Source organism: Bubalus bubalis, chromosome 8, assembly GCF_019923935.1.
Source record: "Bubalus bubalis isolate 160015118507 breed Murrah chromosome 8, NDDB_SH_1, whole genome shotgun sequence".
NCBI lineage: Eukaryota > Metazoa > Chordata > Mammalia > Artiodactyla > Bovidae > Bubalus > Bubalus bubalis.
This window is the reverse complement of record NC_059164.1, coordinates 76,750,531-76,768,162: the sequence shown is the minus strand read 5'-3', so window position 1 is coordinate 76,768,162 and position 17,632 is coordinate 76,750,531. Positions and strand designations below refer to the sequence as shown.

The following is a 17,632-nucleotide window of genomic DNA, read 5'->3' as shown; positions in this document are numbered from 1 at the left end:
GTGGAAAAACCATAGCCTTGACTAGACGGATCTTCGTTGGCAAAGTAATGTCTCTGCTTTTTAATATGCTGTCTAGGTTGGCCATAACTTTCCTTCCAAGGAGTAAGCATCTTTTAATTTCATGGCCGCAATCACCATCTGCAGTGATTTTGGAGTCCCCCAAAATAAAGTCAGCCACTGTTTCCACTATTTCCCCATCTATTTGCCATGAAGTGATGGGACCAGATGCCATGATCTTAGTTTTCTGAATGTTGAGCTTTAAGCCTACCTTTCACTCTCCTCTTTCACTTTCATCAAGAGGCTCTTTAGTTCTTCTTCACTTTCTGCCATAAGGGTGATGTCATCTGCATATCTGAGGTTATTGATATTTCTCCTGGCAATCTTGATTCCAGCTTGTGCTTCATCCAGCCCAGCATTTCTCATGAAGTACTCTGCATATAAGTTAAATAAGCAGGGTGACAATATACAGCCTTGACATACTCCTTTTCCTATTTGGAACCAGTCTGTAGTCCCATGTCCAGTTCTAACTGTGGCTTCCTGACCTGCATATAGGTTTCTCAAGAGGCAGGTCAGGTGGTCTGGTATTCACATCTCTTTCAGAATTTTCCACAGTTTGTGGTGATCCACACAGTCAAAGGCTTTGGCATAGTCAATAAAGCAGATGTTTTTCTGGAACTTTCTCGCTTTTTTGATGACCCAGCAGATGTTGGCAATTTGATCTCTGGTTCCTCTGCCTTTTCTAAATCCAGCTTGAACATCTGGAAGTTCATAGTTCATATACTGTTGAAGCCTGGCTTGGAGAATTTTGAGCACTAGTTTGCTAGCGTGTGATATGAGTGCAATTATGCTTTAGTTTGAGCGTTTTTTGGCATTGCCTTTCTTTGGGATTGGAATGAAAACTGACCTTTTCCAGTCCTTTGGCCACTGCTGCGTTTTCCAAATTTGCTGGCATATTGAGCGCAGCACCTTCACAGCATCATCTTTTAGGATTTGAAATAGCTCAACTGGAATTCCATCACCTCCACTAGCTTTGTTCGTCGTGATGCTTCCTAAGGCCCACTTGACCTCACACTCCAGGATGTCTGGCTCTAAGTGAGTGATCACACCATTGTGATTATCTGGGTCGTGAAAATCTTTTTTGTATAGTTCTTCTGTGTATTCTTGCCACCTCTTTTTAAAATCTTCTGCTTCTGTTAGGTCCATACCATTTCTGTCCTTTATTGTGCCCCATTCCTTGAAGAGCTCTCTGGTCTTTCCCATTCTGTTGTTTTCCTCTATTTCTTTGCATTGATCACAGAGGAAGGCTTTCTTATTTCACCTTGCTATTCTTTGGAACTCTGCATTCAAATGGTCTACCTTTCCTTTTCTCCTTTGCCATTCTCTTCTCTTCTTTTCACAGCTATTTGTAAAGTTTTCTCAAACAACCATTTAGCCTTTTTGCATTTGTTTTTCTTGGGGATGGAGCTAGAGCAACTGTGAGGAGATACCCCACGTCCAAGAGCAGAGAAGCCTTAGCAAGATGGTAGGCGCTGGAACGGCGGCTGCATGGCGCTGGAACAAAGGAGAAGGGCAAAGGAGAAGCCCCAACAAGATGGCAAGAGGGGCAAAATCACGTTTAGAATCAAACCCTGTACCCACCAGAGACGCTCCAAGGGCTCAAACATACCTTGTGCACACCAGGACCCAGAGACCCCACAGAGACTGAGACAGAACTGTTTTGAGTGTCTCCTGAGGAGGTATGGGTCATTGGTGGCCTGCCACAAGGGCAGGGGCTCTGGGTGTAGCATACCTAGCTATGGTATAAGTCCACTTGGAGGAGGTTGCCATTAACCCCACCATAGAGCCACCAGAACTTACACAGGACTGGGGAGACAGACTCTTGGAGGGCACAAACAGAACTTTGTATGCATCAGGACCCAGGAGAAAGGAGAAGTGACCCCACAAAAGACTGACCCAGACTTGCCTGTGAGTGTCCAGGAGTCTCTGGCAGAGGTGTGGGTCGGCAGTGACCTGTTCAGGGTTGGGGCACTGAGTGTAGCAGTGTGTGCATGGGACCTTTTGAAGGAGGTCACCATTATCTTTATTACCTCCACCATATTTTGGCCTCAGGTCAAATAACAGGGAGGGAACACAGCCCTGCCCATCAGCAGAAAATTGGATTAAAGATTTACTGAGCATGGTCCCGCCCATCAGAACAAGACTCAGCTTCCCCCTCAGTCAGTCTCTCCCATTAGGAAGCTTCCATAAGCCTCTTATCCTTCTCCATCAGAGGGCAGACAGACTGAAAACTACAATCACAGAAAACCAACTAATCTAATCACACGGACCACAGCCTTGTCTAACTCAGTGAAACTATGAGCCATGCCGTGTAGGGCCACCCAAAACAGACGGGTCATGATGGAGAGTTCTGACAAAATGTGGTCCACTGGAGAAGGGAATGGCAAACCACTTCAGTATTCTTGCCTTGAGAACCCTATGAACAGTATGAAAAGGCAAAAAGATAGGACACTGAAAGATGAACTCTCCAGGTCGGTAGGTGCCCAATATGCTACTGGAGATCAGTGGCTAAATAACTCCAGAAAGAATGAAGAGGCGGAGCCAAAGCAAAAACAATACCCAGTTGTGGATGTGACTGATGATGGAAGTAAAGTCTGATGCTGTAAAGAGCAACATTACATAGGAACCTGGAATGTCAGGTCCATGAATCAAGGCAAATTGGAAGTGGTCAAACAGGAGATGGCAAGAGTGAATATTGACATTTTAGGAATCAGCAAACTAAAATGGACTAGAATGGGTGAATTTAACTCAGATGACCATTATATCTACTACTGTGGGCAAGAATCCCTTAGAAAAAATGGAGTAGCCATCATAGTCAACAAAAGAGTCCAAAATGCAGTACTTAGATGCAATCTCAAAAGCAACAGAATGATCTCTGTTCATTTCCAAGGCAAACCTTCAATATCAGAGTAATCCAAGTCTATGCCCCGACCAGTAATGCTGAAGAAGCTGAAGTTGAACGGTTCTGTGAAGACCTACAAGAACTTCTAGAACTAACGCCCAAAAAAGATGTCCTTTCCATTCTAGGGGATTAGAATGCAAACGTAGGAAGTCAAGAAACACTTGGAGTAACAGGCAAATTTGGCCTTGGAGTACAGAATGAATCAGGGCAAAGGCTAAGAGAGAGACTGCATTGGTCATAGTAAACACTCTCTTCTGACAACACAAGAGAAGACTCTACACATGGACATCACCAGATGGTCAATACCAAAATCAGACTGATTGTATTATTTGCAGCCAAAGATGGAGAAGCTCTATTATAGTCAGCAAAAGTAAGACTGGGAGCTGACTGTGTCTCAGATTATGAACTCCTTATTGCCAAATTCAGACTTAAATTGAAGAAAGTAAGGAAAACTACTAGACCATTCAGGTATAACCTAAACAGCATTATTAAGATTCAATTGGCAAAACTTGTAGAGACCCTCCAAATACCTTTTTCAAAAGCATTGCTGTTGGTGTTTCTAAATCGTAGACCCACCTCATTTAGAGCTCTCATACCCTTTGAGAAAATCACAGGATGTGCTGTGCACTGGCCTCTTGCCTCTTTTGACCCCCCAACTAAAAAAAGCAGAGGTACTCCAATACTACAAAGGCCTAATTGTTTCTTTTAAAAATAACCATGTTTTAGGACTTCCCTGGTCATCCAGTAGTTAAGAATCTGCTTTCCAATGCAGGGGACACAGTCCCCTAGTTGGGGAACTAAGATCCCACATATCATGGGTCAACTAAGCCGTGCACTGCAACGACTGAGCCTGTGCATTCTATAGCCTGAGTGCCACAACTGGAGAGAAGCCCACATGCCCCAACAAAAGATCCTGCATGCCACAACTAAGACCTGAAGCAACCAAATAAATAAATATTTTACGGAAAAAAAAAAAACAAAACAAAATCACGTTTTGGTAAAACAATCTTTTTCACAGTGCACTCTTAGGAGAGAAAGACCTTGATCATCGTATCTTGCAACCTGGAACTTTCATCTGTTGGAAAAGACGCCATGAGAAGGACGCTGCTATCAGTACTGCTAACCCCCCTGTGCTGCACAACTCCAAGGAATACAACTCTTATTTTCATATGATACACCTAAGGAAAGCACCAAACCCTGTCTAGACCTTCAAAACATCTGGTGACCTGAAAGCAGATTTCCCTGAATTGAAGCAGATGACAGCTGCTGAGACAGCTTTCCAAAGATATGTAGACCAGGCCTGTTGGAAATTTGTCACCAAACCTTTGATGACATAATGTTAAAGAACATAATGACGTATGTTCTTTAACATCTAGGATCTTGGTAACATATGGACTTTTGATAAAAAGTGCCTAAGAGTTCTCCCTCCTACCCCTCGTTTCTTAAATATGACCTCAACAGATCTCCAATCTGTGCATTTTCTCCCTGATGTGGGACACTACACCCAGGAAAAGCCTTTCCTTTCATAGAAGGTCAATAAGACCCTGAAACTAGAAAACCTGACTCAGATTAGTGATGCTTTCAGAAAAAGATCTTGATTGAAAGGGGGAAATGTTAAAAAAAAAAACAGAAACCTCAAGAGTTGGAAGACCAGAAGGGCGAGCACTCATGCTCTATAATGATAGCAAGAGCCCAACAGAAAGACAGACCTCCACTTCTTTCCTGACAAGGACTCAGCCAATGAAAAGCCATGGACTCATGTTTACTATAGGCCTCCCAAATTCCTTTTTCCCCCTCTATAAAAGTCTTCCTCTTCATTTTTGCTGGGGACTTGCACACAGCTTGCCATGGTTACAGACTGATTCTGTGCTGATTCTGAATAAACCCATTTTTGTTGGAGAAATAACTGGAAGTCTATTTGCTAGGTCAACATCCCCCACCCTCAATGACACCCCAAAGCTGACCTCTGGGCAGAACCAGGCACCGTGCTCCTCAGTCACCCACACCAGCAGCACATTCAGAAAATACACCTTCATTTGTTCCACATGCTAATTTCATTACATCTTGAACTGGGTATAGGTGGGGGAGAGGTGGTTCACAGATAGGGCTCCCACATGGAAGGGGTAAGGACTTGGGGCAGCAGCACATCTTCTGCCTGGAAACAGTCAGGGGCCAAAAACACCAATAGAGTCTGGCTCAAATGACCCCCTCCATTTCCAGAGTAGAGGTGGGGTTGATAGGATCAGGCATTTCTCTGCTCTGGGGGAAGGTACTCAAGGTCCAGGAGTCTGAAGATGTCTTCCTCTGAGGCCACGTGGAAAACCGTCTTCTGCAACAAAATGCAGGCTTTAGGGCCTGGGGGCTGTTCCCTCCACTTCAGCAGATTCCCCGAGAAAGGTATGGGGAGGAGGCTAGAAATGCTGGCAGAGCCCAGCCCTATGGTAGATGCCTCTTGAGAGCCCTGTGGGTTTCAGGGTTGAGGGACCTGGGGCTGATTCAGACTGTGGGCCAAAGAGAAAGCCGTCTCCTACCCCCCAGGCCTCCCATCACAGCAACACACCTGCTCCGGATCAAACAGACCATGGCTGTTCAGACAGAGGCCCCTCTCCTTCCTGCTGAAGCGGCGTAGCTCCCGCTCAAAATGCTGAGGAAAAAGTGACCACGTCTCAGCAGGGCCACCAGTCCCAGATCCCAGGGTCAGCCCCAGCAGCACACTCCCTACCTTGGAGCCAGTCCAGCCAAGCAGGGCAAAGGGGAACTGGCTGATAGGGGCAACCACCAGGTCCACCCGCACAGCCTTCCAGGCGAAGCAGGGCTTCTGGGCGCCACCTACAGCAGCCCCTGGGGGTTGCGGCAGGCGGAAAATGCAGAAACTCCTCTCAAAGGCATCCATGGTGTGGCTCTGCTGGGTCAGGTCGCCCTGCTGGCTGTGCTGGTGCTGGTGGTACAGGACAAGGCCCTGGAGGAGAACAGACATGTCTGGGCACTGCCAAGTGGGACTGAGAAACCAGGAGCTGGAATCCCAGCAGGACTCTCAGCAGGGGAAGTGGGAAGCCCCTCACCTGCTTCTTCAGGTAGCACATCACTCTGGGCAGCAGCCCTGCCTCCTGGCCCTCCTGCGGGTGGGTGATGAGGAAGTCCACGTCGTGGCCCTGCAATTTCCCCCTGAGGGGGCCAGTCTGACTCACAGATTCCATGTTCTCCCAAAACGCCTCCGTGAGGGAAGGCCCACCTCAGTGGTCCCACCTCAGACGTCTCCCTGGAGGAGGGCCTGGAGCTGAGCCGGACAGCGTGTCGAGTCCCCTTACCTCCGGAAGCCTCCGGCCAGCGTAACAGTAGCCCCAGGAAGGGCCTGCCTCACAGCTGCCTCCACCACTTGCTGCAGGGCCTCAACATCTGATTGCAGGATCGGGGCACTCAGGTCCTGGTGGTGCTGGAGTCCTGTGGACAGTACAGCTCTCCTCACTGGCCCAACCCAGCCCTCTCCAGCTATCTACCACCACCCCTCCTCTCTCTTAAATATTAAACTTTTATTTTGAAATAATTGTATATCCACATATAGTTGAAGGAAATAACAGAGGTCCTCTGTGCCCTCAGTAACATCTTGCAGAACTATTGTACACCACACCAGAATTCTGACATTGACACAATCAAGATACAGACTATCCTTTTCAACATCTCTGTTCTCCTATCCATAAAATGGGACTAGGAGGTATTAGATGTGAAGAGGATGACTCTGCCACTTAAGAACACCTCACCTGAACCCAAATCCATCTCCTCACCTGTCAGAGAAATCATTGTACCTTCCACACACTGTTAGGAGGGGACTAAGTGTGGGAGTTAGGGCCATTGGCACAGTGCGAGCTCAGTAAGCACTGCTGGCCATTCCTTGGGGAGAGGTGAACAAGTGGAACCAACAGATGTCACTACGGAAGTCACTACATAACGCTCTACTGGACACACGGCTCTCTGGTCTCACTTCCTGCTGACCAAACATAGACAGCTCTCCCAGGACCCCCAGGTGGCCTCCCTTCCCCCAGCCCCTGGGAAGGTGTTCAAAGAGGCAACGAGTGCTGGGCTGTGGGGCTCCTTCAGAAGAGCCCCCAACCCAGGCCATGTGGAGAGATGGAGAATCCACTCAACACCTGCTACATGCTGGTCCCACGCTGAAGAGCTCACAGAATCCCATGCTTTAGAGAGAACGTAACTGAAGCTCAGAGAAATCAAAACTCAGGGCCACGGTCTCCTACCTAGTAAGTGGCAGAGATGGAACTCAAATTCAGGCCTAGTCAGCTCTCAAGTTCATGTTCTTTCCATTGCATAGTGCTACCTCCCACTAGCAGGCTCCTCACTGAACCTCTCCCCACTGAGCATCAGCCAGCAGGCCAGGGCACCAAGCACCGCACTGTAAGTGTGTCCAGGGCCTGGGCTTCTCTGACCTGCTCTCCCTTCCATGAAATCAGGAGTAAAGCATCCATGCCTGGTTCAGGTCCAAGTCTAGCCAGGAGGCAGCTACTGTGACCATTATCATTCACTGAAAATGGCTTGCAATGGGTCCTGACTCCACTGGTTCAGGAAGCCACCAAATACAGATGCCTGTTTTCACACTCACCTTGCTCCCTGCCACACAGGCAGCCATGAGCACACGCCATGCATCAGAAGTAAGAGTTCTGTGGTGTGGGAGGCTTTCAGGCCCTGGTGCTTTGGGGAAGCCCAGAGCTCTGCCCTCTCTCAGAAAGCTCACCTGCTTTCTGCTGCTGGGTTAGTCTCTGGGACTCCACTCGGAGGTCGTCCAGCGTCCGGAGCCCTTTTCGGTACCACTGGTCAGCAGTCCTTACCCCGACCCCAAAGATCTGAGTGAAGAGCTGTTTAAAGGATGAGTACAGTGTGGTCAGGAGCAAAGCCCTTGCAGCAAGACGAGGATGGTGACACTGGCGTATGCAAGGCATGTCCTAGGACAGCACCCCGTGGCGCTGCACAAATGACCTCATTAAGTCACCATGTGGTCTGGCAGGTGGCATCCCTACTCACATTTTTCATGTTTAAATAATCTGCTCAGGCCACACAGTGGGTGCACAGGCAGGACTCAAACCCTGAGCCTGGCCCTGACACAAACATCACGGGGGATGGCAGGGAAGGATCAGGCCCCTCCTTGAAAAGGATCTCTCCTCAGAACTTGTACAGTTCTAGCCCATGATTCCAACATCACCAAAGGAGTCATCCTAACAGTCTGTCCACTCACTGGGAAAACCATACTGCTCCTACCCAACAGTAGCTGGGACTTATTACTGTGGCTCTGCCTCTTAAAACAGCAAAAACGGGCAGTTAACAGCTAAGGGTTCAGGATCTGGAAGGAATAGCTGGGGGCCGGCTATGGCTCTGTTCCAGGAACAAACACAGCAAGTGCCACTGGCTGGCCATGGGTCAGCAGAGGTGTCCAGGCCAGTGGAAACTATGCTGCCGGAGCCGACCTCTTATAGGGTGGCCGCCTGCCCTTGCACAGGTCTTCCACACACAGGGTGGGCCCTAGAAACTCACTGTTTCTTCCCTGACAATAGCTCATTAGTCAGGGGTGGGCACCTGCCCTAGGCCAGCCACTTAAGAGTCCCTCCTCAGGAACTTTTGGAGCTGAAACAAAAGGGCAACCTTGCAGTGGTACAGGCTGCAGTACACGCCAGGGGCACCTTCGTGGGGACGCTGCTGGCATGCACAGGAGGAAGAACAGCCGGGTGGCGCTCATGTCCCTGAGTCCTACTTCCTGCAGTCTGGGCTGTGTTGATCCCCTGAACCAACAGCATGAACTGGATCACTTTCACCAACAGACTCCTGAGAGGAAAGATGCTGAGAATAACCTAATCGTGTTTGTAACAATAAACCTCTCATTGTTCGTGTACTTCTCTCCCGGCCTGGACACCTTCTGGGACTCGGGGTACCCAGGAAGAGACAGATGGCTCTGCCCCTTCTTGGCACTCTCTACCCATCAACTCCTGTGTTGCTCCCACACCCCTGAGCCCCCATGCTTCATCCATGGCTCCTCTACCTCTCTGAAGCTCCCCACCTCACTGATGCTCACATCCTGGGTGACCTTCCACGGCACCTGACACACCCTGCTAGGGAAGCCCCAATTCCATGACCAGTGGCTGGGCTGACAACCTCGTCACAAAACTGGGGTGTCTGAGAAGCATGACTGAGCATCCACGGACCAGAAGTGGGTGGGAACAGAGAGAAGGTGCGCTGTGGACACAGGCAAGACAACACCAACAAATGAGCATGTGAGATCACAAAAGAGAGAGACAGTACTAGGATGAGCAGCCCCTCAGAGTTAATCCTCCCTGTGGCACCCAGGGAAAGGTTCTGTTTTGTTCAGGGTGCTCTGTTTAAGATGCCAGGGCATGTAATATCCTGGAGAATATGCCATCAATAGTAAAATAAGAACTGATGCTGCTGAGTGATCTAGAAAATTCCCTGTGCTCAAAACAACTTTCTTGCCCATCTGTTTGGCTGCCTCATGCATATCAGGTGTCCTCAGTAAGACCCTCTCTGAGCCCAGGGTGGGCCCTGCCACCCCCTCTTGCTGCCTGACATGGTGGTAACCTTGCTGTGGCTCTGAGGGAACACCGTGGAGCTGCGGGCCCTTGCTCAGGGCTGCCCTGTGTACCTTCATGGTCTGGTACCTCTCCGAGAGACGGACTCTCTCCACCTCATCACACACTCCGTGTTCTAGCAGTTCCTGTGGGAGAAGACATAGCCTCACTGTAAAGAAGAGGGCTGGGGGGCCCAAGGCCTCGGCAGAACTCCCAACACCCAGAATTGGGGTCTTTGTGGGGCCAGGATCCCAGGGAACTTGTAATGAACAACATACCCAGGGATCCTCCAAGCCCCTTGGGCGAGGAACAAGGGCCACCTCTCAGATAAACAACAAGCCTCGGGGTATGTCAACAACTGCTTTTTTAAAACATAGATGGAATTCAATAAGACTTCTTTTAAAAGCAGGGGATGTAGGTTCAGTCAGGGAACTAAGATCTCACGTGCCATGCAGCCAAAAAATAAAACAAATTTTCTTAAAAACAACACACAGAAGTGAATTCAAAAGTATTTTTTCTGTCATGATAAATTTGCTCAGTGGTAACGTACAAAAGGACAACTTCACATTTTAAAAAGAAGTGCTCATGCTCAGGGGTCCTCTCCCACCATCCCTCACAGTCTGGGCCAATGCCCACGATGCCAGCTATTAGCCTGCCAGACTCCTGGCAGCTCCCTTGGCTGAAACCTTTCAATCAGCCTCAGGCAGGTGGTGCAGACCCAATTTACACATGAGGAATGTGGGTGAATAGGGTGGTCTGCTGCTGCCTGGGCACCATCAGTGGCCACAGCTGGGCTCTGAGCCACCCAGTCACCTGCCCTCACCAGGCTCCCAGGCTTCCTCGCCACCCCCCATTCACATTCACAGCTCTGCCCTTCTACATGCAGTGAGCACAAACCTGGACAACCCTGCAGGAGTGTTCTCCGAAGTGGGGCAGGCCCTGCAGCTGGCTCAGGGCTGTGACCGGGCTGGGGAGGGCCTTGAGCACCGAGGCCGCTCTGTAGAAGGCGATCTGGCGGCCTTCACTGCCATCGAAGCCAGCAGCCTCTGCCAGCGTCTCCAGAGCCTCCTGCAGGGAAGGGTCCTTGGTGAGAGGCAGGGATGGCGGAGTGCATTACCCTAACCCTCCCTCCGAGGCTGGGACATGGGAGGGCCTGGCTCCCTCCCAGGGAGGCAGGGGAGCCACAGCTCACCGAGAGACTGGCATTATGGTGCACGAGGGGTGTGGGACGCTGGCAGGCATAGGGCAGCATCCATGCTGGGCTTGGCATCTTCTTTTTGGGCACAGCCACCTAGGGATGGGCAATGCACAGGCTGCTTTGAGGCTGCAGGGTTGGCAGAGGACCAGGCAGCCCTCCAAAGTCCCACCTCTCCTGGTAGGGGGGTCACCTAGGACTCTCAGGACAGGAGCCAACTCAGAGAGGGCAGAACTGCTCAAGGCACAGGGCAGAGGCCGGAGCAGCAGTAGCGGTACAATGCCACTTCTTACAGGGCACGTGTTCTGTCACTTCCTCTCAACTAAGCGGGCCTGACGTGCCTATCACCCTCACGTCACAGATGGGGACTCTGAGACCTTGTGGCTCATGGGCAGAGCCAGGATTTGAATGCAGGCAGCCCTGTTCTGAGCCCACACCTGAACCCCTCCACTGTGCTCACCCAGGAAGCACTGGGACCTTCCCCATGGCGGTCTGGATGGGGCCCTCACTGCCCAACTCATGGGAAGGACACTGAGGCACTGCTGCCATGTCACCTGGCCCAGCTGAGGTCTGGCCAGCACTGGGGCTTCCTCAGTGGCTCTACCCTAAGCCTCCACCCGGCTCACCTCCAGGCGGTGCCGGCATTCCACAGGCACAGGCTGCCCAGCTGCCATGCTCTCTGTGAACCAACTTATGTCTAAAAGAGCTGGGCGGGTACAACCTGGGGGAAGAGCCGATGTCTTGTGCTCCTGCCAGCAGACAGCCTCCTCCGCTGACGTCCCCTCCATCACCACGTGTGTCACCTCTGGGCTGGGTGGAGGGAAGAGATTGTGAGGTCTGGAACCCTGTCCCAGGCCTGCCATTCTTCCTGCTCCATTCTACATCTCCAAGCCTTCACCAATACTATCCCCTCTGCCTGGTGAGCATCTGTTCACTCCAGATTTTCAGCCCCTCCTCCTGGCAGCCAAACATCTCCATCACTCCAGCATCTGCTGAGCTGTGGTTCTCTGCTCTAGCTAGGATCATAAGCCCAACCCTTTTTTGGTGTTAATTTATCTGTCTTCTTCTCCCCCAAACCCAGAGAAAGGAGAGGCCAGGGGCCTGGGGTCCAGGAAGCAGGGCGGGTGGGGGTGGGTGGGTCTTACTTCCAAGTGCTGGAGACAGACTACTTGCTTGGAACTTCAGCTCTGCCCCACACTTGCTCTGTGCCCTTGGGCACATCATTTATCTCTGTACTTTTGACTTCCAACTCTGCAAAGCATAGATATTAATATATCTACTTTGTAGGCTTGCAGATTAAATGAGCTAATAATAAGCAAAAGGGCTTAGACAGTGCCCAGTACACTCTAGGCTGCTGTCATCATCCTGAGTGGGCCTGCAACAACCCTGGGTATGGTTAACTAAGTTTCAGGAGGACTGGCCCCTGGTTCACTTTGCTCTCTCAACTTCAAAAACGATGGAGACCCTCCTCCCTTACTCTTAGCATTGCTTCTGTGACCATTTTGTTTGGTTTAATTCTACTCTTGGAAGTCTCACTTAAATCACTCTCAGCTCTGAGGAAAGAGATCTGTTTAGCTAACAGGGCAAGATGAATTCACCTAACGAAACGTTACTAACCCAACATACACCCGCATGACTTTTACAAAGCCTCTGGCATGTTCTCTCCTTGTCCTACAGAAACACTCCTGGCCATAACTGCTAACACCCTTTTACAAAAAAGGAAATAAACGAAAGCCATATGACCATGAAGTGCCAGGGTTAACTTTGAATACAAAAACCTCAGGTGCCCCTCCGCCCCAGGGTCAGCTGCGTGGGAGTCTTTTCAGATCTCAATATCCTCAGCTGTAAGGTAACACCGTGTATACAAGTGGCTGCTGCTAAGTCACTTCCGTCGTGTCCGACTCTGTGCGACCCCATAGACGGCAGCCCACCAGGCTCCCCCGTCCCTGGGATTCTCCAGGCAAGAACACTGGAGTGAATTGCCATTTCCTTCTCCAATGCATGAAAGTGAAAAGTGAAAGCGAAGTCGCTCAGTCGTATCCGACTCTTAGCGACCCCGTGGACTGCAGCCCACCAGGCTCCTCCGTCCATAGGATTTTCCAGGCAAGAGTACTGGAGTGGGGTGCCATTGCCTTCTCCCATACAAGTGGCTGGTCAGCTGCAAAATTCCTAGCGGGGTTATTTTGTGCTCAGGCCATCATGCCACGCAGCAGCGCCCCCCGGCCGCCCCGGCGCGACGGCGCGGTGATACAGATATGGGCGTGCCACATTCCTCGGTGAGGCGAGGCCTTTGGCCAGCACCCGCCCCGCGCCCCTCGGAAAGAAAGCCCTGGAAAGGCGGCCCCGGGTAGGTGACCCCGCCTAGCGGCAGCTTCGCCACAACCGCGCACCTGTAGGCATTCAGGACGCGGAAACCCTTGGAGACAGCCAGGCGTGTGAGAAAAGCCTGGCGGCTGCGGCCCATGTGTGGTTCGGCCAGGTAGATAGTGACGCCCGGGAAGCGCGCCGAGGAGGAGGGGGCGGCGCTGGGGGACGCGACCCGCGCTCGCCGTCGTTTCGGTAGCATTAGGGCCCCGGCCACCCGCGGCGCCCAGCGAAAGCAGCGGAAGCTTGGACAGAAGGCAGAAGAAAAGCGGGCGGAAGGTGGACAGAAGCCGGAAGCCACAACGGGCGGAAGCCGACTGGAACGGGAAGTGGCACCCGGCTCCACTTAACGAGGCAGGCCCCGCCCCCTGCAAGTTAAGTCTCCGGGTGGTTCTCTCCGCCTGGGTCGTTCGGAGCGTGGTGGAGGTCGGCTTTAGAGGCCCCGCCTCTATGCAAATAGAACCGGAGCACACACCTTTTATTTAAATTACCCTCGTAGAAAGTCCCCTCCCGTTCCTGGGACCACCCGGGAGGAGGGACTAGGGTTGGGGGTGGGAGCTGAGAGGGAGGAGATGGGAGGTAAGGGAGACTTCCTCGACGTGGGTCAGGGGGTTTTGTCCTCGGAGGGTGGAGGTGAAGTCGCGGTAGTGGTGTCTGGGGGTTGTCCTGAGCGCAAGGGTGGGGAAAGGGGGTTAGTGGTTGGTCGGCGGCTGGTAGGAGTGGAATAGTTCTCAGCAGCGGAATATCCACTCCACCGCCTTCCCTTCGCCTCCTCCGACTGGATCTGGCCGGGCAGATGGGCCGCGGAAACCTGCCGGCGAGGGGTCCTTGGACCGCGCGGGCCCCGGCAAACGCGCTAGCTTGAAGCGTGCTGGTGGAGTGGTCTCTTCAAACCCCGAGAAAGGTTTTTCAGTCTTTTTTCAATCAAACGACGTTAGGACGACTGGCCGGCCATTTGGAAAAGTAGAAGTTGGCTCACGCTTAACACCAAAATAAAATCCAGATGGATCAAACATTCAAATCTAAGAAAGAAACAACACAAAAAATGTGCTGGGGAGTCGGTGAATGTTTTTTCAGCCCTAAGTATCACAATAAACCTGGAGACACGAAAGGGAAAATATGATAAGCTTTATATATTTTAAATTATTTAAAAATTAAAAGGCAAACGGGGGGGAATACTGTGACACATTTTGAATTTAATTCCTGTAATTAAGAAATTGTTCACAGATAAATAAGGAAAATAAAATGAGCAAGAACACCAGTAGGCAATTTACAGAAGAAAGGCTTCTCAAAAACATACCAGGGACTTCCCTGGTGGTCCAGTGGCTAAGATTCCGCCTTTCCACTGCAGAGGGTGTGGGTTACATCCTTGGTGGGATAAGATTCCCCTATGTACCACAGCCAAACAATTATTTTTTTTCCCCTTTTAAAAACAAAACAAAAAAAATACATAACTAGATTGCCTGACGGGTCCAATCACCACACAAGGGCAAATTTAAATGAATACTTTTACCTGTCACATTAACCAATGTTTACAAATTGATCACACATGAGGGAATTGGAAGTTTGTAGGAGGGACTTTTTGGAAGCCAGTTTAGCAACCATACCCAACAAAATGAAAACAGAAATCTCACCCCACAATTCTTTTTCTAAGATTGGTATTGCACTGAATCTCTAGATCAGGTTGGGAAAGCAGACATCTTGACAACATTGAGTGTTCTGTGTGTCTCTCCTGTTTTCAGGCACTATGTTTTTAATCTCTTTGTTATACCTTGTGATGTCCTTCATCTCCCTCCCCCACTCCCCACACCCCACAGCCCTTCACTAGTCAGTGGGCACAGGGCTGAGGGAGGCAGGTGCCTGAGACCAGGTCCCCTCTGGGCCTCCCCGCCAGTTCCCAGTTGGCCCTCCTGGGCCCAGCACACACACATTGTGAAGCTGGGAGGCCTGGGATGCAGACCCTCTCTCATTTCCCATGCTTATTTCTCCTGCCACGTGGGAAGGGGGAGCTCCCAGCTTCTTTGTAAGGGGTTACTCCCCCATCTGCGGGTGCTGCCTTTCCTCAGGGAGCAGTAGCCTATCCCCAGAAACCACTCCTGTTCCTTTTAATGGCCTCTGGCTCCATTTTGGGTACCTGAGTTCTCTCCTGGGGAGGCAGAGGCAACTTTTAATGACCCATCATACCTGAATACTTAAAACACTGGGTGGCTTGCAAAAATGAGGACCAGTGCACAAGGCAATGGCCTTGACGGTGGCCCTTTTCCTCTTCTCCCCTTCCTGGATCACTAGGTCACTGTCCAACCAGCTGAGAAGTGGAGACCTCAGCCCTCTCTTTCCAGTAAACCTGGCTTGGAGTTCCCAGATGTCTAAGTCTCATGCTGCCCACACTGAGACCAGCCCCCAGAAAAGTCAGGGGCTGCACAGGCCCTCTCAGCTGCCCTGAGGGTTGCAGTCCGCCCCCTGCTCTGCAGTGTCGTATCTCATGCTGTGTTTTGGATTAGTTTTACCCAGATGTATGAGCTTGCATTTTTCCAAGATGAATCTCATTTAGCTATTTCCTGTTTCCACTTCCAGTTCAGAAAATGCCCCTGGGGGAGATTTTTTAGGCCTCATGACCTTCGCAAAGCCTCCCCACGGAGCACCTTCTTTGATGTTCACTTTAGTGCTGTTGGCGCCTATCCTTGGCCTGTTGGGGCCTGGACTCTGCCCTGGCTCTGAGGCCCAACCCGCCCCCTGCCGGTTCCCGTCCCCTGCCGGCTACTTGCCAGCAGCATTCCAGAGGGCGTGTGGTCAGACTGCTGATGCTGCTGCTGGACCGGAGCTCCTGCGGGCCACTGGCCCAAAGCTCTGGCCTCAAGTGCTGGCCCTGTACTTCCTTCAGCTACTCACCGCATCTCTGTGGGTTTGGGCTACCTGGTCCACTCAGGCTGACAGAACAAAATACCGCCTACAGGGCAGCTTAAACGAAAGAAACATTTCTCATTGTTCTAGAGGCCAGCAATCTAGGATCAAGGTGTGGCAAGGCAGGTTTCATTCTGAGGCCTTCCCTCCTGGTTTGTAGGCGGCCACCATCTCTCTGTGTGCCCATGCAATCTCTTTGTGTGCTCGTGGAGAGAGAGAAAGAGAGATCTCTTCCTCTCCCTTAAGGTCACCAGTCATATCAAATTAGGACCGCACCCCATGACCTCATTTAACTTTATTAGTCTTAAAAGCCCTTTCTCCAAATGCAGTCACTTTGAGGGTTAGAGCTTCAATAGATGAATTGGCGGGAACACAATTCAGCCCACAGCTCCCAGTGTATTTGGTCCTGTGGCTGCTATAACAAATAAGCACAAACTGGGTAGCTTAAGACAACAGAAATGCATTCTCTAGCAGTTCTGAAGACCAGAATTCTAAGCCATGTTCCCGCTGAAAGCTCTAGGGCAGCGGTCCCCATCCTTTTGGCACCAGGAACCAGTTTCGTGGAAGACAGTGTTTCCACAGACCGGCCCGCGGTGGCGGGGGTGGGGGAATGGTTTCTGGATGATTCAAGCCTATTACATTTGTTGTGCACTTTGTTTCTATTATTGTTACATCAGCTCCACTTCAGATCATCAGGCATTAGGTTCTGGAAATTGGGGACCCCTGCTCTAGATGACTATCCTTCCCACCTCTTATATCTTCTTGTGGCTCCCAGCATTCCTCGGCTTGGGGCTGCATCCCTCTAAACTCTGGCCCATCTCCAGTGGCTGTCTTCCCTCTGTCCCTTCCCCTTTGCTTACATTTTTTAAGGTTTTTAAATTTTTTATATTTAAAACCATCTTTGGCTGTAGGCAGGATCTGGAGTTGGAAGACCAGACCAAGGGGTGGAGAAGCATCCCTGACTCCCTCCCTCTATGGGGAATTGGCCTGAGAATGATGGAGAAGAGATGTCCTTAAAATGAAGGTTCTTTGAGTTCATTAGGGGCTTTCCAGATGGTGCTAGTAGTAAAGAACCCACCTTCCAATCCGGGAGAAGTTAAAGATGCAGGTTCGATCCCTGGATCGGGAAGATCTTCTGGAGGAGGGCATGCCAACCCACTCCAGTATTCTTGCCTGGAGAATCCCATGGACTGAGGAGCCTGGAGAGCTATGGTCCATAGGGTCGCAGAGTCAGACCCAACTGAAGAAACTTAGCACACATGCACTTTGAGTTCATTGGTCCAACCAACTCTGACTCAACATGAGTCAGGAAGAATTACAAGAAGAGGGGTATTTACTGGGCACTTAGGAATAAGAGCAAGGAGCTGAGTGGCCAGACAGAGTGAACAGGGGTGGGACAGGAAGGGAGGCCCATCAGCAACTGACAGGACTGACTTCTACGTAGAACTTGGAGCACAGGGGAATATGATCCCACTCAGCTTTCACAAGACCACCCTGCCCCCGCTGCTGTCTGGAGAGCAAACTGAGGGGCAAGACAGGAAGCCAGGAGACCCCTCTGATCCAGGTGGGGTGGACGCGGAGTGACTGGACCAGGCTGAAGCGTGTGAGTAGAACAGACCAACCTGGTCA

General features: G+C 50.9%; 1 protein-coding gene across 7 annotated transcripts; it reads right to left on the bottom strand.

Moving 5' to 3' along the window:
- Nucleotides 1–4,994: 4,994 nt before the first annotated feature.
- POLM (DNA polymerase mu) lies at nucleotides 4,995–17,143 on the bottom strand. Of its 7 annotated transcripts, none has more exons than XM_044946799.1 (12): nucleotides 17,082–17,143; nucleotides 13,578–14,124; nucleotides 11,365–11,548; nucleotides 10,736–10,834; nucleotides 10,441–10,611; nucleotides 9,618–9,689; nucleotides 7,704–7,824; nucleotides 6,268–6,400; nucleotides 6,022–6,124; nucleotides 5,682–5,918; nucleotides 5,520–5,603; nucleotides 4,995–5,288 (listed from the first exon to the last, which is right to left on the bottom strand). In XM_044946799.1, exons 3-12 carry the CDS (start codon nucleotides 11,524–11,526, stop codon nucleotides 5,202–5,204), a joined length of 1,269 nt encoding a protein of 422 aa, XP_044802734.1. In that variant the 5' UTR covers nucleotides 11,527–11,548; nucleotides 13,578–14,124; nucleotides 17,082–17,143; the 3' UTR covers nucleotides 4,995–5,201. The 7 variants fall into 7 exon arrangements, with proteins under 7 accessions (XP_044802734.1, XP_044802735.1, XP_025147157.1 ...); XM_044946800.1 differs by lacking the exon at nucleotides 17,082–17,143 and adding an exon at nucleotides 14,403–14,877; XM_025291372.2 differs by lacking the exons at nucleotides 13,578–14,124; nucleotides 17,082–17,143 and adding an exon at nucleotides 13,129–13,551 and having other exon boundaries at nucleotides 4,995–5,285.
- Nucleotides 17,144–17,632: the final 489 nt, after the last annotated feature.

Excerpts from the sequence above, each read along its gene's own strand:
- POLM (XM_025291371.2), bottom strand. The coding sequence starts at position 13,304 with ATGCTACCGAAACGACGGCGAGCGCGGGTCGCGTCCCCCAGCGCCGCC. Across the intron at positions 10,835-11,364 it reads AATGCCGGCACCGCCTGGAG|GTGGCTGTGCCCAAAAAGAA; the intron begins GTGAGCCGGGTG and ends GCCCATCCCTAG. Across the intron at positions 5,289-5,519 it reads GTCTGTTTGATCCGGAGCAG|AAGACGGTTTTCCACGTGGC; the intron begins GTGTGTTGCTGT and ends ATTTTGTTGCAG.